General features: G+C 51.8%; 1 protein-coding gene across 1 annotated transcript in view; it reads left to right on the top strand.

Annotated features, from left to right (window-relative positions):
- The window catches only part of LOC130602104 (bromodomain-containing protein 4-like), a 39,411-nt gene extending 24,912 nt beyond the window's left edge, over positions 1-14,499 (top strand). The window contains 10 exon segments of the mRNA XM_057414669.1: positions 1,375-1,427; positions 1,975-2,404; positions 4,357-4,905; positions 8,388-8,500; positions 8,708-8,867; positions 9,031-9,065; positions 9,068-9,160; positions 9,692-9,903; positions 12,072-12,312; positions 14,342-14,499. Coding sequence (XP_057270652.1) covers positions 1,375-1,427; positions 1,975-2,404; positions 4,357-4,905; positions 8,388-8,500; positions 8,708-8,867; positions 9,031-9,065; positions 9,068-9,160; positions 9,692-9,903; positions 12,072-12,312; positions 14,342-14,410 — 1,955 coding nt within the window. The 3' untranslated portion in view covers positions 14,411-14,499.
- The last annotated feature ends 3,591 nt before the right edge of the window (positions 14,500-18,090 follow it).

Here is an 18,090-nt window from a genome sequence, read left to right on the forward strand (position 1 = left end):
AAGCTTTTCTCCTCATTTTGGGGCTTTCCTCCCCATCCCATGAGCCACTTTCATCCCAATTGAATGGGACAAGATGGAAACAGGGGGTTCCACTCCCCACTAGCTGCATCCAGATGGGGTTTATCCATAGGGAGCATCTGGAGGACAAACTTGGCTCCGCTTCTTGCCCTTGCTGCTTCTGTGGCATCAGTGAAGAGCAGTGAAGTCCTCAAGGATGTTCCTGGTGGAAGTTGGGTTTTGGTCTTTTTTTGGGAAGGGGTGTTTCCACCCAGCATCCATCTGGAACCATGGATGCCCATCCGGAGCCATGGGTTGCTCCCAGGACCTGTGGACATCCATCCAGATCCATCGTCACCGTTTGAAGCCATGGATGCCATCCCAATCTGTGGACACCCATCTGGAGCCATGGACATCCCATCTGGATCTGTGGCTCCCCATCCAGAGACATGGACACTCATCTTGATCCCTGGATACCCATCTGGATCCACGAGCACCTGTTTGCTTCAACGGACACCCAATGCCCATCCAAATCCATGACCAACTCAACCCATCACCGGGATGCTCCCAGGAATCCCGCCTCTTCCCAGCACACGGTGGGATTTTACTCCCCATCTGAGTCTTTGCAGCATTCCTGGATTCTGGCATCCCCTGTGACCTCCCTCTTCCCCTTCTCCTGCTCTTCCTTCATCCACGGATCCACTGGATCCGGGCTGTAACATTGGGAATCCTCCACTCTGGGCTCAAAAAGGCTTTCCCACCAGGAAACCAAATTCCTGATGCTGCCTTAGAAGGAAGAAACTCAATCCATTCAGTATACAGTGAATTCGTGGAATTCCTGGAGGGATTTCAGGGCTAATCCCATGTGGGAGATGATCCCTGAGGATTAAGACCTTTTTCTCCCTTCCAAACCATTGCTGTGAGGGTTTTCTCGGCACATCCAAGGAAAAAAAGCCCATCCTGAGGGATTTATGAGCTGGAAAAGGGAGTTTGGGCAATGGCTGCTGGTTAATTCCTTGGGGTTTTGGCATGGTTGGAGGAGGGAATCCTGGGAAAACCCCACCCTGGCCCCAAACTCCAACTGGTTGTTGTCAATGGTGAGGCTTGAAGAGTATCTGGGATGGGGAGGAGGTGGGAGAGATGATCCCATGGGAAGCCTCCAGTCCTAAACCTATATTTAGGTGAAAAAGAGGATGGAAAAGTGCTGTTTGCATGGCAGGGGTATGCCATAGCTCCTTATTCCTTCCCTTCCCTTTGGGAGTTCCTGGAATAGCTGCATCCTTGGCCGTGGGGTCTTTGGCCACTGCGTGTGGACGGGGCGATGGGCGATGGGGCTGCGGTACTAACGCGTCTCCTCTGTTCCCTTCTCTTTGGCAGAGATGGCACCCAAATTGAAGAAGAAAGGGCATTCGGGGCGAGAGCAGAAGAAGGTACGAGCCAGGGCGGCCTCCTCGTGGTGCTGGAGGTGGGATGGAGTCACCAGGGAGGTGGGGACCGCTGGTGGGACCATCACCGACCCGCTTGATGGGTTGATGCCCTTCCCTTGTTCAGCCAAAGAGGCTTGTGGTTGGTTGGCTTGGAAGCTGGCCCAGGCCACCCCAGGTTGGAAGGACACCAGGAAGGTCCAGCAGGAAAGCTGGAGAGGGGCTTTGGACAAGGGATACAGGGAGAGGACAAAGGGGGAATGACTTTAAGCTGACAGAGATTGAGGTTGGGTAAGGGAAGATTGGAAGGCTGGGATTGGGTGTTGGGAGGAAGCTCTTCCCTGTGAGGGTGAGGGATGGAGATTTGGCTGCCCCATCCCTGGCAGTGTCCGAGGCCAGGCTGGATGGGACCTGGAGCAGGCTGCTCTAGCGGAAGGTGTCCCTGCCCATGGCAGGGGGTTGGACCTGGATGATCCTTACGGTCCCTTCCACCCCCCCCGGGGAAGGTTTTGGTGCTGTGGCCTCTCACCGGCGGTTTCCTTCCCTCCTATAGCATCACCATCACCACCACCAACCGGTGCAGCAGCAGCAGCCCCCGCCGCAGCAGCCGCAGGCTCCACCGCAGCAGCCTCCTCCTCCTCCTCCTCCTCCTCCTCCACCTCCACCGCAGCCGCTGCCACCGCAACCGCTGCCGCCGCAGCAGCAGCAGCAGCAGCAACCGCCGCCGCCGCCCCCCCCGGCACCACCGGTCCCTCCACAAGCTCCTCCACCACCAATGAAGTCTTCTCCTCCGCCGCCCTTCGTCCCTGCCCAGGTCCCCGTCCTGGAGCACCCGCTGCCGGGGACCATGTTCGACACCATGACGCATTTCACCCAGCCCATCCTGCATCTCCCGCAGCCGGAGATGCCGCCTCATCTGCCCCAGCCGCCCGAGCACAGCACTCCTCCCCACCTCAACCAGCATGCTGTGGTGTCTCCTCCAGGTGAGCCTCTGGTCCTCAGCGTGGGAGGAAGAGGATGGCGTTGGGAGCGGGGGGGGGGGGGTTGTGTTCCTCCTTGGGATGACCGTGTTGGAGATGGGAGGAAGAGGATGGCGCTGGGTGGGGGTTAATTCCTCCTGGAGGGTGATTGGGATGGAGGAGCGATGGGTTGGGCAGTTGGAGGTTCTCCCCACCGTGGTGCTGTTATAGTATCCCCAACTTGTTTGGGTTGGAAAGGACCATCCGGTTACAACCCCGTGCTATGGGCAGGGACACCTTCCATAGAGCAGCTTGCTCCAACCTGGCCTTGAGCACTGCCAAGGATGGGTCATCCAAACCTTCTCCATTCAGCCCATCCCAGTGTCACACCTTCATCCCAGCATCCCATCTAACTCTTCCCATTGGAAGCTGTTCTTCCTCATCACATCCCTCATCCCAAGCCCCTCTCCAGGTTGCCTGGAGCCCCTTCAGGCACTGGAGCTGCTCTAAGGATCCTTCTTAAGGCCAAGGATGGGTCATCCAAACCTCCATTCAACCCATCCCCGTGTCCCACCACCCTCCCAGGGAAGACCTTCATCCCAACATCCCATCTAACTCTTCCCATTGGAAGCTGTTCCTCCTCATCCCAAGCCCCTCTCCAGGTTGCCTGGAGCCCCTTCAGGCACTGGAGCTGCTCTAAGGTCCCTTCTTAAGGCCAAGGATGGGTCATCCAAACCTCCATTCAACCCATCCCCGTGTCCCACCACCCTCCCAGGGAAGACCTTCATCCCAACATCCCATCTAACTCTTCCCATTGGAAGCTGTTCTTCCTCATCCCAAGCCCCTCTCCAGGTTGCCTGGAGCCCCTTCAGGCACTGGAGCTGCTCTAAGGTCCCCCCTTAAGGATCCTTCTTAAGGCCAAGGATTGGTCAACCAAACCTCCATTCAACCCCTCCCTGTGTCCCACCACCCTCCCAGGGAAGACCTTCATCCCAACATCCCATCTAACTCTTCCCATTGGAAGCTGTTCCTCCTCATCCCAAGCCCCTCTCCAGGTTGCCTGGAGCCCCTTCAGGCACTGGAGCTGCTCTAAGGTCCCTTCTTAAGGCCAAGGATGGGTCATCCAAACCTCCATTCAACCCATCCCCGTGTCCCACCACCCTCCCAGGGAAGACCTTCATCCCAACATCCCATCTAACTCTTCCCATTGGAAGCTGTTCTTCCTCATCACATCCCTCATCCCAAGCCCCTCTCCAGGTTGCCTGGAGCCCCTTCAGGCACTGGAGCTGCTCTAAGGTCCCCCCTTAAGGATCCTTCTTAAGGCCAAGGATGGGTCATCCAAACCTCCATTCAACCCCTCCCTGTGTCCCACCACCCTCCCAGGGAAGACCTTCATCCCAACATCCCATCTAACTCTTCCCATTGGAAGCTGTTCCTCCTCATCCCAAGCCCCTCTCCAGGTTGCCTGGAGCCCCTTCAGGCACTGGAGCTGCTCTAAGGTCCCCCCTTAAGGATCCTTCTTAAGGCCAAGGATGGGTCATCCAAACCTCCATTCAACCCATCCCTGTGTCCCACCACCCTCCCAGGGAAGACCTTCATCCCAACATCCCATCTAACTCTTCCCATTGGAAGCTGTTCCTCCTCATCCCAAGCCCCTCTCCAGGTTGCCTGGAGCCCCTTCAGGCACTGGAGCTGCTCTAAGGTCCCTTCTTAAGGCCAAGGATGGGTCATCCAAACCTCCATTCAACCCATCCCCATGTCACACCACTCTCCAGGGAAGAGCTTCATCCCAGCATCCCATCTAACTCTTCCCATTGGAAGCTGTTCCTCCTCATCCCAAGCCCCTCTCCAGGTTGCCTGGAGCCCCTTCAGGCACTGGAGCTGCTCTAAGGTCTCCCCTTTAAGGATCCTTCTGTTCCCCAGCCTGGCCCTAGAGCATCCCCACCCGTGTCCTAACGCTGTCCCTTCGTCCCCAGCTTTGCACAACGCTCTGCCTCAGCAGCCCTCGAGACCCAGCAACCGCGCCGCGGCGCTGCCGCCGAAGCCCTCGCGCCCGCCGGCCGTGTCCCCCGCCATCAGCCAGCAGCCCCTTCTCCCCCAGCCGCCGCTGCCCCAGCCGCCCCAGGTCCTGCTGGAGGACGAAGAGCCTCCGCCGCCGCACCACAGCCTGCCTCTGAGCACCAGCCAGATGCAGCTCTACCTTCAGCAGCTGCAGAAGGTGCAGCCTCAGACTCCTCTTCTCCCTTCAGTGAAGGTCCAGTCGCAACCGCAGCCGCCGCTGCAGCCCCCGGCTCACCCCGCCGTGCAGCAGCTGCAGCATCAACCGCCGCCTCGGCCCATGCACATGCAGCCCATGCCTTTCCCATCCCACCTCCCCCAAGGCCAGGCGCCGCCGCCGCAGCAGCAGCAACAGCAGCAGCAGCACCCGGCGCCGCAGCCGCCGCCGCCGCCGCCGGCCAAGCCGCAGCAGGTCATCCAGCACCACCCGTCGCCGCGGCACCATAAGCCCGATCCCTACGCGACCGGTGAGCGGGCAGCGGCCCCGGTGCACTGAAGAAGGGGTAGGAGGTGGTGGGGTGGGCGCTGGGCGGCTGCTGAGCGCCGGCTGGGGGACATGGGGGTGCTGTGTTGGGGGGAAGCCCCGATGGGGTGGAGGGGCCCGGTGAGGCCTCTTGCCAGCGAAGGTTTGGAGCTGGGGCTCGCAGGTGGTGGAGGAGGTGGAGGGGCTCAGAGCCTTGAGGAACTGGAGCTCCGGGTTGGGAGGGGCTCAAGGAGAGGATCCTGAGGGTCTCGTTTTGAGGATGTCAAGGGCTTGAGGACCAAGAATCTCAGGAATCCCATTTTGAACATCTCGAGGTTCTCATATTGAGCATCTCGAGGATCTCATGTTAGTCATCTCGAGGTTCTCATGTTGAGCATCCCAAGGATCTCATGTTGAGCATCTCAAGGATCTCATGTTGAGTATCTCGAGGTTCTCATGTTGAGGAACAAGGATCTCATGTTGAGGATCTTGAGGTTCTCATGTTGAGCATCTTGAGGTTCTCATGTTGAGCATCTTGAGGTTCTCATGTTGAGCATCTAGAGGTTCTCATGTTGAGCATCTTGAGGTTCTCATGTTGAGCATCTCAGCATTCTCATGTTGAGCATCTCGAGGTTCTCATGTTGAGCATCTCAGCGTTCTCATGTTGAGCATCTCAGCGTTCTCATGTTGAGCATCTCGAAGTTCTCATTTTGAGCATCCCAAGGATCTCATTTTGAACATCTCGAGATTCTCATGTTGAGCATCTCAAGGATCTCAAGGTTTTGAGGAACAAGGATCTCATGTTGAGCATCTCAAGGATCTCAGTTTGAGCATCTCAACGTTCTCATTTTGAACATCTCAGGGGCCTCATTTTGAACATCTCAGGGACCTCATTTTGAGCATCCCAGGGATCTCATTTTGAGCATCACAAGGTTCTCATTTTGAGCATCTCGAGGTTCTTATGTTGAGCATCTCAAGGATCTCATGTTGAGCATCTCAAGGTTCTCATTTTGAGCATCTCAATTATCTCATGTTGAGCATCTCAATGTTCTCATGTTGAGCATCTCAACGTCTTCATTTTGAGCATCTCAACATTCTCATTTTGAGGATCTCAGCGTCTTCATGTTGAGCATCTCAAGGATCTCAAGGTTTTGAGGAACAAGGATCTCATGTTGAGCACCTCAAGGATCATAGAATCATAGAATAGTTAGGGTTGGAAAGGACCTTAAGATCATCCAGTTCCAACCCCCCTGCCATGGGCAGGGACACCTCACACTAAACCATGGCACCCAAGGCCTCGTCCAACCTGGTCTTGAACACTGCCAGGGATGGAGCATTCACAACCTCCCTGGGCAACCCATTCCAGTGCCTCACCACCCTAACAGTAAAGAATTTCCTCCTTAGATCCAATCTGAACTTCCCCTGTTTCAGTTTGAACCCGTTACCCCTTGTCCTATCACTACAGTCCCCTATGAAGAGTCCCTCCCCAGCATCCCTATAGCCCCCCTTCAGAGACTGGAAGGCTGCTCTGAGGTCTCCACGCAGCCTTCTCTTCTCCAGGCTGAACAGACCCAACTTCCTCAGCCTGTCTTCATACAGGAGGTGCTCCAGTCCCCTGATCATCCTCATGGCCTCCTCTGGGCTTGTTCCAACAGTTCCATGTTCTTTTTATGTTGAGGACACCAGAACTGCACACAGTGCTCCAGGTGAGGTCTCATGAGAGCAGGGTAAAGGAGCAGGATCACCTCCTTGGACCTGCTGATCACGCTCCTTCATTTTGAGGATCTCAACGTTCTCATGTTGAGCATCTCGAGGTTCTCATGTTGAGCATCTCAGCGTTCTCATGTTGAGCATCTCGAGGGTCTCATTTTGAGCATCCCAAGGGTCTCATGTTGAGCATCTCAACGTTCTCATGTTGAGCATCTCAAGGGTCTCATGTTGAGCATCTCAAGGGTCTCATGTTGAGCATCTCAAGGGTCTCATGTTGAGCATCTCAAGGGTCTCATGTTGAGCATCTCAACGTTCTCATGTTGAGCATCTCAACGTTCTCATGTTGAGCATCTCCAGGGTCTCATGTTGAGCATCTTGAGGATCTCATGTTGAGCATCTCATGTTCTCATGTTGAGGATCTCATGTTGAGCATCTCAATGTTCTCATGTTGAGCATCTCAAGGGTCTCATGTTGAGCATCTCAAGGGTCTCATGTTGAGCATCTCACGGGTCTCATGTTGAGCATCTCAAGGGTCTCATGTTGAGCATCTCAAGCATCTTGAGGTTCTGAGGTATTTTAGATCTGAAGGAGCTCAAGTTTTGGAGGGTATTGAAGTGTTTGAATGTCTTGGTCACGTTTCTGAGGGCCTCGAGGTTCTTCGATCATTGAGGAGCTCAGGGATATCAAGCATTTGAGGAGCAAGGATCTCGGATCTTTGGGGATCTGAATGATCTTGGAACTTTGGGGATCTCGGTGATCTCAGATCTTTGAGGATCTGAGGGTTTTGAGGATTTGAAGGATCTCAGGGCTCTTGGAGGCTCTCAAGAATCTCTGATGTGCGAGAGCAGCGCCCTCCTTGCGTTCATCACCATCCTCTTCTCCTCTCCACCCTCTTAGAGGAGGCCAGGGCTATGGATGCCCCATGGGGGCTTCCCCATGTTCCTCAGAGCATGGTCTTGAATAACGCCATTGCCTGGTGGAGGAGAAGGGATGCTCTATGGGGAATCCCTGTGTGTGACCTCCAGCCATCCCAGGAACGGGGTTAAACTTGGCCACAGGGCTCAGCCTTCAGGGTTGCCTTGGGAGATCCCAGCTCTCCATCATGGTCCTGGCGCCACCACTGACATTCCCAACAGGGAATGTCTCCAGGTGGGATAACTCCAGCTGGGTCGTGCTTTGGAGACCCAGCATCCATCAGAGCTCTGTGGTTTAGGAGGTCTCGCTCCTGCTTTTGCTTCTCCACGTGGTTCCCATCAGGTCTTTGCTCCTGAACTTATCCTCAGCTCCATGCAGGGACAGAATCCCTGGATTTGAATGGATGAGGGCAGGAAGTGCTTGGAGCTCCTTGTCCTACCTGCAAAGCTTCCAGGGGCACTTGGACACAATGGAGCCTGCTGGCTCCTGGAGACCTCCCATTGCTCATAGAGCAAACGTGTCCCACTTCAACGGCTTAGGGCTGGGTGAGGTGCAGGCAGGGGGGTGTCAGCACTTGGCTGTCCATAGGGAATGGATTTATAGCCAGGAACAACGATGGACCACCTGGACAACCATCCATTACAGGAAGGGGAGGGGGGACAACACCACAAACGAGCATCCTTAAGGCAGGACAAGCCAGGGAGCATCTTCTGGCAGGGTTTATAGCTGGGGTCCATTGAGGACCTCCCCCCATTGACGCAGGCTGGGATTGCCCTGTGTGGGGTGCTGGCGGTTTTGGGGGTGATGCTTGGCGTGCGCCGTGGTGACGATGGTTACTGATTGCTGCCAACCTGTTCCCAGGTCACTTGCGGGAAGCCCCTTCCCCTCTCATGATGCATTCCCCACAGATGCCGCAGTTCCAGGGTTTGGTCCACCAGTCGCCACCTCAACAAACTATCCAGCCAAAAAAGCAGGTAAAAAGGGAAAGGAGAGCACCCACCATCGGGGTCCCAGCACCCAGGGACCATCAGCAAGTCCCATCACATTCAGCAGCAACGAGCCCAGGGGCCAGCGGTTTGCAGCGGGGAGCTTGGCAGCAAATGGGGTGGGATTTGAGGGATGGGCATCACACACCCCCCCCTCACCTTGCGGGTCTTTGAGGTGGGTTTGTGCTGTGCTAGGAGATGAGAGCTGCCTCCGTCGTCCAGTCCCAACCCATGGTGGTGAAGGAGGAGAAGATGCATTCGCCCGTCATCCGTAACGAGACCTTCAGCCCCCCGTTGAGGCAGGATCCCCCCAAGCACCCGGAGAACATCAAACCCCCCGCTCACATCCCGCAACGTGAGTGCTTCCCCGGGGGAATCAAATCCCATCTCGTGGCCACACGGTTCCGGAGGGCTCAGAAGCCATCATCACCCCTAAACGTCGGTGGCACCAGTGGGTGGTTAAGGAGGCCCTGGAGTGGGGGAGCCTGATAATCTCTGACAGGAGCTCTTGGTTTTAGGGACAGAGATGAAACCCATGGAAGGGGGAGACCCGTTATCAGACCCCCGGAGCAGAACCCACCACCACCGGGCGTGCAGGAGAAGGAGCGGCAGAAGCAGGAGCCCAAAACCCCCGTTGCCCCAAAAAAGGTAAAAGATGGGGGGGGAAAGAAACACCAAAATTCAGCCTAAACCTCTTAAAATCAAGCAGGCCCATGGTGGTCACCGGAAGGTTGGCCAAGATTTGGTGGTTTCCACCAAATTCCGTGTATGGAAGAGGCTTATAAAGATGGAGAGAAGCTTTTGACCAAGACCTGCAGGACAAGGGGCAGGATTTAAGCTGGAAGAGGGAGGAATTAAGATGAGATCTTTGGGAGTGGATTCCTGGGACACTGGGATGGGTTGAATGGGGAAGGTTTGGATGCTCCATCCTTGGGAGCAAGCTGCTCTATGGAAGGGAGTCCCTACCCGTGGCAGAGCTTGGAGCTGGAGGAGCTTTAAGCTCCTTCCCAACCCAACCCATTCCATGCTTCTGTGTGCATGGGGGGGAGCGTGAGGAGCCTCCTGCTTGGCTCTGGGGATGAAGCTGCTTCCCAGCTGCTTGCTCCTCCCCACGGGAGCAGCTTGGGATCATTCCCACCCGGAGCAGCCCTCGCAAAGCCCCGTCCTTCTCGTCCCTAGGACCTGAAGATCAAGAACATGGGGTCCTGGGCGAGCCTGGTGCAGAAGCATCCCACGACCCCGTCCTCCACGGCCAAGTCCTCCAGCGACAGCTTCGAGCAGTTCAAGAGGGCGGCCCGGGAGAAGGAAGAGAGGGAGAAGGCGCTGAAGGCTCAGGCGGAGCAAGTGGAGAGGGAGAAGGAGCGGATGCGGAGGGAGCAGGAGAGGATGAGGTGAGACCAGCACCAGCGGGGTTGAAGGGGGTACTGGGGTGTCCTTGCCTTGGCCGTGGGAGAGCGGGGATGGCAGCGGTCCAGGGCATGAGCCCGTCCCTTGTGCCATTAAACTGATTGGATCCGTGCCGTGATCCCACCTCAGGGCACAAATCTGATCCCATCTTCCAGCACAAATCCGATCCCAACTCATGGCACCTATTGGGTCCAGTCTGTTGCATGATCCAGCCTAGTGCCATGGATCTGATCTGATCCATGCCATGATCCCAACTCATGGCACAAATGGGATTCAGTCTGTTGCATGATCCAGCCCAGTGCCATGGATCTGATCAGATCCATGCTGTGAGCCCACCTCAGGGCACAAATCTGATCCCATCTAATGGCACAAAGCCAATCCCAACTCATGGCACAGATGGGATCCAGTCTCTTGCATGATCCAGCCTCGTGCCATGGATCTGATCTGATCTGTGCCATGATCCCACCTCAGGGCACAAATCTGATCCCATCTTCCAGCACAAATCCAATCCCAACTCATGGCACAAATCTGATCCTACTTCATGGCACAAATCTGATCCTACTTCATGGCACAAATCTGATCCCATCTTCCAGCACAAAGCTGATCCCAACTCATGGCACAGATGGGATTCAGTCTCTTGCATGATCCAGCCTCATGCCATGGATCTGATCTGATCCATGCCATGATCCCACCTCACGGCACAAATCTGATCCCATCTTCCAGCACAAATCTGATCCCATCTTACGGCACAAATCTGATCCCATCTCTAATGGCACAAATCTGATCCCATCTTCCAGCACAAATCTGATCCCATCTTACGGCACAAATCTGATCCCATCTCTAATGGCACAAATCTGATCCCATCTTCCAGCACAAATCCAATCCCAGCTCATGGCACAGATGGGATCCAGTCTCTTGCATGATCCAGCCTCGTGCCATGGATCTGATCTGATCCGTGCCATGATCCCACCTCACAGCACAAATCTGATCCCATCTTACAGCACAAATCTGATCCCATCTTACAGCACAAATCTGATCCCATTTTATGCCACAAATCTGATCCCACCTCACAGCACAAATCTGATCCCACCTCACAGCACAAATCTGATCCCATTTTACAGCACAAATCTGATCCCATCTCTAATGGCACTAATCTGATCCTATCTTATGGCCCAAATCAGATCCGGTCTCTTGCATGATCCAGCCTCGTGCCATGGATCTGATCTGATCCGTGCCATGATCCCACCTCATAGCACAAATCTGATCCCATTTTATGGCACAAATCTGATCCCATCTTCCAGCACAAATCCAGTCCCAACTCATGGCACAAATGGGATCCAGTCTCTTGCATGATCCAGCCTCGTGCCATGGATCTGATCTGATCCATACCATGATCCCACCTCATGGCACAAATCTGATCCCATCTTACAGCACAAATCCAGTCCCAACTCATGGCACAAATGGGATCCAGTCTCTTGCATGATCCAGCCTCGTGCCATGGATCTGATCTGATCCGTGCCATGATCCCACCTCATAGCACAAATCTGATCCCATCTTCCATCACAAATCCAATCCCAACTCGTGGCACAAATCTGATCCCACTTCATGGCACAAATCTGATCCCATCTAATGGCACAAATCCAGTCCCAGTTCATGGCACAAATGGGATCCAATCTGTTGCATGATCCAGCCTCATGGCATGGATCTGATCTGGTCCGTGCCATGATCCCACCTCACAGCACAAATCTGACCCCATCTTCCAGCACAAATCCAATCCCAACTCATGGCACAGATGGGATCCAGTCTGTTGCGTGATCCAGCCTCATGGCACGGATCTGATCTGATCTCTCGATCTCATGGCCTGAATCTGATCCATTTCATGGCACGATCCCATCTCCGGGCCCAAATCCACTCTGATGCGTGGCACCATCCCATCCGATGCCCCGAACCTGATCCAGCCCCGTGGCGTGGGTTGATCTCACCCCAGCGACCAACGTGATCCCTGGCACAGCCTGTTCTTGATGCCACGCGATCCCAAATCCGGTTGGATTTTAATCCCATGCTCCCCCATGCGGGGCAGCAGCCCGGATCCCAACGTTGGATCCCCCCCCCCCCCCGGTGGCACCCGGGCTCATCCCGACGGCTTTGGCAGGAGCCGGGAGGACGAGGATGCCATGGAGCAGGCGCGCCGGGTGCACGAGGAGGTGCGGCGGCGCCAGGAGCAGCAGCAGCAGCAGCAGCAGCAGCAGCAGCAAGCGGCGGTGGCGGCGGCGGCGGCGGCGGCAGCGGCTCCCCAAGCCCAGAGCTCCCAGCCCCAGTCTTCCCAATCCATGTTGGATCAGCAGAGGGAGATGGCCAGGAAGAGGGAGCAGGAACGGAGGCGCCGGGAAGCGGTGAGGGGAAGCGGTTTGGTGGGGATGGAAAATCCATCGGGAAGCAAAAACAGGGCCCAAGGTGATTCCAAACAATGGTTGGGAAAGCAAAGGAAAATCCCTCCTTGGGGGACCCAAAAAGCCTTGGGGGGTGTTGGGAAATCCTTGGAGATGGTGAAAAATCACCAGGGAGACTGAAAAATCCCTGAGGATGCTGAAAAGGGTCCAGGGATGCTCAAAAGCGCCTGGGGATGCTGAAACATCCCATGGGATGCTGAAAGTTCTCCATAGGGATTGCTGGGATGCTCCAAAATCCCCCGAGTTGCAAAGAAAACCCTTTGGGGAATGGAAATGACAAAACTTGTGGATTCCAAAAAAAAAACCCAAATTTCTGGGAATGCTGAAAAAATCCCTGGGAATGCTGGAAAAAAATCCTTGGGGATGGTGGAAAAAATCAATGAGGATACTCAAAACTCCTTGCTGTTGTGAAAAAAGCCCTGGGAGAATGTTAGCAAACAGCCAGGAATGCCAGGAAAAAAAAACCCTGGGAATGCCAAAATCTGGGAATGGCGAAAAAATCCCTGGGAATGGTGAGAAATCCCTGGGAAAATCCATTGGGAATAGTGAGAAATGGCTGAGGACACTCAGAATCCGCCTCCCTCTGGGAATGTTCAAAGGTGACAATGTCAAGAATGCCAGGAATGGGGAAAAATAGCCTGGGAATGGTGCAGAAATCCTTGGGAGCGGGGCAGAAATCCTTGGGAACGGTGCAGAAATCCTTGGGAATGGTGGAAAAATCCTTGGGAACGGTGCAAAAATCCTTGGGAATGGTGCAGAAATCCTTGGGAACGGTGCAGAAATCCTTGGGAACGGGGCAGAAATCCTTGGGAACGGGGCAGAAATCCTTGGGAATGGTGCAAAAAATCCTTGGGAACGGGGCAAAAATCCTTGAGAATGGGGAAGAAATCCTTGGGAACGGTGCAAAAATCCTTGGGAACGGTGCACTAATCCTTGGGAACGGTGCAGAAATCCTTGGGAACGGTGCAAAAATCCATGGGAACGGGGCAGAAATCCTTGGGAATGGTGCAAAAATCCTTGGGAACGGTGCAGAAATCCTTGGGAACGGTGCAGAAATCCTTGGGAACGGGGCAGAAATCCTTGGGAACGGGGCAGAAATCCTTGGGAACGGGGCAGAAATCCTTGGGAATGGTGCAAAAAATCCTTGGGAACGGGGCAAAAATCCTTGAGAATGGGGAAGAAATCCTTGGGAACGGTGCAAAAATCCTTGGGAACGGTGCACTAATCCTTGGGAACGGTGCAGAAATCCTTGGGAACGGTGCAAAAATCCATGGGAACGGGGCAGAAATCCTTGGGAATGGTGCAAAAATCCTTTGGAACGGTGCAGAAATCCTTGGGAACGGGGCAGAAATCCTTGGGAACGGGACAGAAATCCTTGGGAACGGTGCAAAAATCCATGGGAACGGGGCAGAAATCCTTGGGAACGGTGCAAAAATCCTTGGGAATGGGGCAGAAATCCTTGGGAACGGTGCAAAAATCCTTGGGAACGGTGGAAAAATCCTTGGGAACGGTGCAGAAATCCTTGGGAAAGGGGCAAAAAATCCTTGGGAATGGGGCAGAAATCCTTGGGAACGGTGCAAAAATCCTTGGGAACGGTGCAAAAATCCTTGGGAACGGTGCAAAAATCCTTGGGAACGGTGCAGAAATCCTTGGGAACGGTGGAAAAATCCTTGGGAACGGTGCAGAAATCCTTGGGAACGGTGGAAAAATCCTTGGGAACGGTGCAGAAATCCTTGGGAAAGGGGCAAAAAATCCTTGGGAAAGGGGCAAAAAATCCTTGGGAATGGTGGAAAAATCCTTGGGAATGCTGCAAAAACACTGGGATCCTAAAAGAATTCTTCAAGCGCCCTAAAAAGCCCTTTGGGGGCATAGAAAAACTCCAAAAATATGCACGAAAACCCCTTGGGAATGGTGAAAAAAAATCCCGGGAATGGCAAAGGGAATTCCTGATGGAGTTTCCCTTCTCTTGCAGATGGCGGCGACGATCGACATGAATTTCCAGAGCGATTTATTGGCCATCTTTGAGGAAAACCTTTTCTAGCGGCGCCGGCGGCTCCGGGTTTTGTTCCTCCCGATTTGACTCTTTCCAAGGAAAAAAAACCAACAAAAAAAAAAAAAACAACAACAAAAAAAAAACACAACAAAAAAAAAAAACCCACAAAAAATTCCCAGGAAAAAAAAAAAAAAAAGGGAGAAAAAAAAAAAAAATCCACAAAAAATTTTCTCTTTTTTTTCCCTTTTCCCCCGCGAAACAACAACAAAAAAAAAGATGGAAAAGTCAAAAATCAAAGCTTCGGACTCTGCGTTAAGTGTTAATGCGGGAGCGGGATCGGCCGTGCCCGGAATGCCGGGAATTCTCCTTCTTTTCCCTCTTTATTCCCTCTTTTCACAGCGAATCCCTGAAAAATAGCAAAAAAAAAAAACCCCACCCCCCACAAAACACCCCCAAAATCCCAAAAATCAGCCAAAAGGAAAAAGATTTCAAGGCCAATCCCAGCGGAAAAGGACGCGAATCTGCCGGGAAAAGGCCCCTCCCCCCCCCCCTTTTCCCAGTGTATATTCCAGGTTTATTTTTATTTGGGTGGGGGTTTGGTTTTTTTTTGGTTTTTTTTCTTTTTTTTTTTTTTTCACATATTTTGGAAAAAAAAAAAAAACAACGGCACAAAAAAAAAAAAAAAAAGGAATTTCGTTTCGGAATTAAAAAAGGTTCAAAACGGCGGCAAAATGGGAGGGGGAGGGGCGGTGGGGCGAGGGCAAGGGGCAGCCAGAGGGGGGGAGGGGCGATGGGGGAGGGGAGACCCTCCCCCCACCACATTTGGGGAGGCTTCCTCCTTTTTTTCCTCCTTTTTTTCCTCCTTTTTCTCCAATTTTCCCAAAGTTTTCCAGGTTTTCCTCCTTTTTTCTACTTTTTTCTGTTTTCCTCCTTTTTATTCCCTTATTTTTCCTCCTTTTTTCCTTTTACCTTTTTTTTCCCCTTTTTTTTCTCCTTTCCCTCTTTTTTTCTTTCCTCCTTTTTCCCCTTTTTTCTTTATTTTTCCATTGATTTTCCTCCTTTTTCTCTTTTTTCCCCCTTTTTCCATTTTTCCCTATCTTACTCCTTTTTCCCCTTTTTTCTTTATTTTTCCATTGATTTTCCTCCTTTTTCTCTTTTTTCCCCCTTTTTCCATTTTTCCCTATCTTACTCCTTTTTCCCCTTTTTTCTTTATTTTTCCATTGATTTTCCTTCTTTTTCTCTTTTTCCCCCTTTTTCCATTTTTCCCTATCTTCCTCCTTTTTCCCCTTTTTTCTTTATTTTTCCATTGATTTTCCTCCTTTTTCTCTTTTTTCCCCTCTTTTTCCATTTTTCCCCATCTTCCTCCTTTTTGCCTTTTTTCTCCTGTATTTTTTATTTCCCTTTTTTTCTCCTTTTTAGTCTTTTTTTCTATTTTTCCTCCTGTTTTCCTCTTTTATTTCTTTTCTCTCTTTTTTTCCTTTCTCTCTCTTTTTCCTTTTAGTTTCTTTTTTTTTCTTATTTTCCTCTTTTTTTTCTCCTTCATTCCCTTTTTCCCCTCATTTTCCTCATTTTTCCCCATTTTCATTCTTTTCCTCCTTTATTCCCCTTTTCCCCCTCATTTTCCTCCTTTTTCCCCCATTTTCATTCCTTTCTTTTCCTCCTTTATCCCCCTTTTCCCCTCATTTTCCTCCTTTTTCCCCCATTTTCATTCCTTTTCCTCCTTTATTCCCCCTTTTCCCCTCATTTTCCTCCTTTTCCCCCATTTTCATTCATTTCTTTTCCTCCTTTTCCCCCATTTTCATTTCTTTCTTATTTCTTTCCTTTTCCTCCTTTATTCCCCTTTCCCCCTAATTTTCCTCCTTTTCCCCCATTTTCATTCTTATTCCTTTCCTTTTCCTCCTTTATTCCCCTTTTTCCCCTCATTTTCCTCCTTTTTCCCCCATTTTCATTCTTTTCCTCTTTATTTCCTTCCTTTTCCTCCTTTATTCCCCCTTTTCCCCTCTTTTTCCTCCTTTTCCCCCATTTTCCTTCTTTATTCCTTTCCTTTTCCTCCTTTATTCCCCTTTTCCATCTTTCCCCCTCATTCCCCTCCTTTTCCCCCCATCCCCCCCCCCCAGAGCTCCCCTTTTTTGCCCATTTCTTCCCCATTTCCCCCCAAAATCGCCGCTTTCTCCCATGTTTTTTGTTATGATTTCCATGGGTTTCCCGCTCCCGGCGGGGCTCCAGCCCATTCCCGGCATTCCCGAGCCCTGGAGCGGAGCCTCCCTCCCCCATTAATGTTATTATATTATTATTATTATTATAATTATTCCCGGCCGGAGCCGCTCGGATCCGAGCCCGGAGCCGGAGCCGGGGCCAATGCTGATGCTGATGATGGAATAAACGCAGCTCTTTTGGTTTTGTATAAAACAAGCCACGGGATTGGCTGCTTCTTCCAACCGGGGGGGGCGGGGGGGGGGGGGGGGGGGGGGGGGGGGGGGGGGGGGGGGGGGGGGGGGGGGGGGGGGTCTGCCCAACCCCCCCATTGGGGTCATCCTCGGCTTCCAAATGTGGGGGAATTGAGGGTGAAATTTTGAACATTCAGGGTGAAATCTGGGGGTGAAAATTGGGCCTTGAAATTCGAAAGCTGGGGGTGAAAATTGGGACTTGAAATTTGAAATCTGGGGGTGAAAATTGGGCCTTGAAATTCGAAATCTGAGGGTGAAAATTGGGACTTGAAATTTGAAATCTGGGGGTGAAAATTGGGACTTGAAATTTGAAATCTGGGGGTGAAAATTGGGACTTGAAATTTGAAATCTGGGGGTGAAAATTGGGACTTGAAATTTGAAATTGGAGGGTGAAAATTGGGACTTGAAATTTGAAATCTGGGGGTGAAAATTGGGACTTGAAATTTGAAATCTTGAAATTGGGACGAAATTTGAAATCTGGGGGTGAAAATTGGGACTTGAAATTTGAAATCTGGGGGTGAAAATTGGGACTTGGAATTCGAAATCTGGGGGTGAAAATTGGGACTTGGAATTCGAAATCTGGGGGTGAAAATTGGGACTTGGAATTTGAAATCTGGGGGTGAAAATTGGGCTTTGAAATTCAAAATCTGGGTGAAAGCTGGGACTTGAAATTTGAAATCGGGGGGTGAAAATTGGGACTTGGAATTTGAAATCTGGGGGTGAAAATTGGGACTTGAAATTTGAAATCTGGGGGTGAAAATTGGGACTTGGAATTTGAAATCTGGGGGTGAAAATTGGGACTTGAAATTTGAAATTGGAGGGTGAAAATTGGGCCTTGAAATTTGAAATTGGAGGGTGAAAATTGGGACTTGAAATTTGAAATCTGGGGGTGAAAATTGGGACTTGAAATTTGAAATCTGGGGGTGAAAATTGGGACTTGGAATTTGAAATCTGGGGGTGAAAATTGGGACTTGGAATTTGAAATCTGGGGGTGAAAATTGGGCCTTGAAATTTGAAATTGGAGGGTGAAAATTGGGCCTTGAAATTTGAAATCTGGGGGTGAAAATTGGAGGGCGGAGGTTGAAATTTGGGGTGAAATCTGAAATTTGAGGGTTGAATCTGAAACTGGAGGGTTAAATCTAAATTGAAGGTTAAATTATCAAATTTAGGTTGGAATTTGAAAATTCGGGGTTAAATTTGAAATTTTAGGGTTAAACACAAAAATTGGGGCTTAGCATCGAAATGTGAGGGTTCAATGTGAAATTTGCAGCTGAAATCTAA

This window comes from Pezoporus wallicus, unplaced genomic scaffold (genome assembly GCF_028554395.1).
Source record: "Pezoporus wallicus isolate ANWC-B61680 ecotype Strahan unplaced genomic scaffold, APGP_CSIRO_Pwel_v1 contig_14482, whole genome shotgun sequence".
In the NCBI taxonomy this organism is placed as follows: Eukaryota; Metazoa; Chordata; class Aves; order Psittaciformes; family Psittacidae; genus Pezoporus; species Pezoporus wallicus.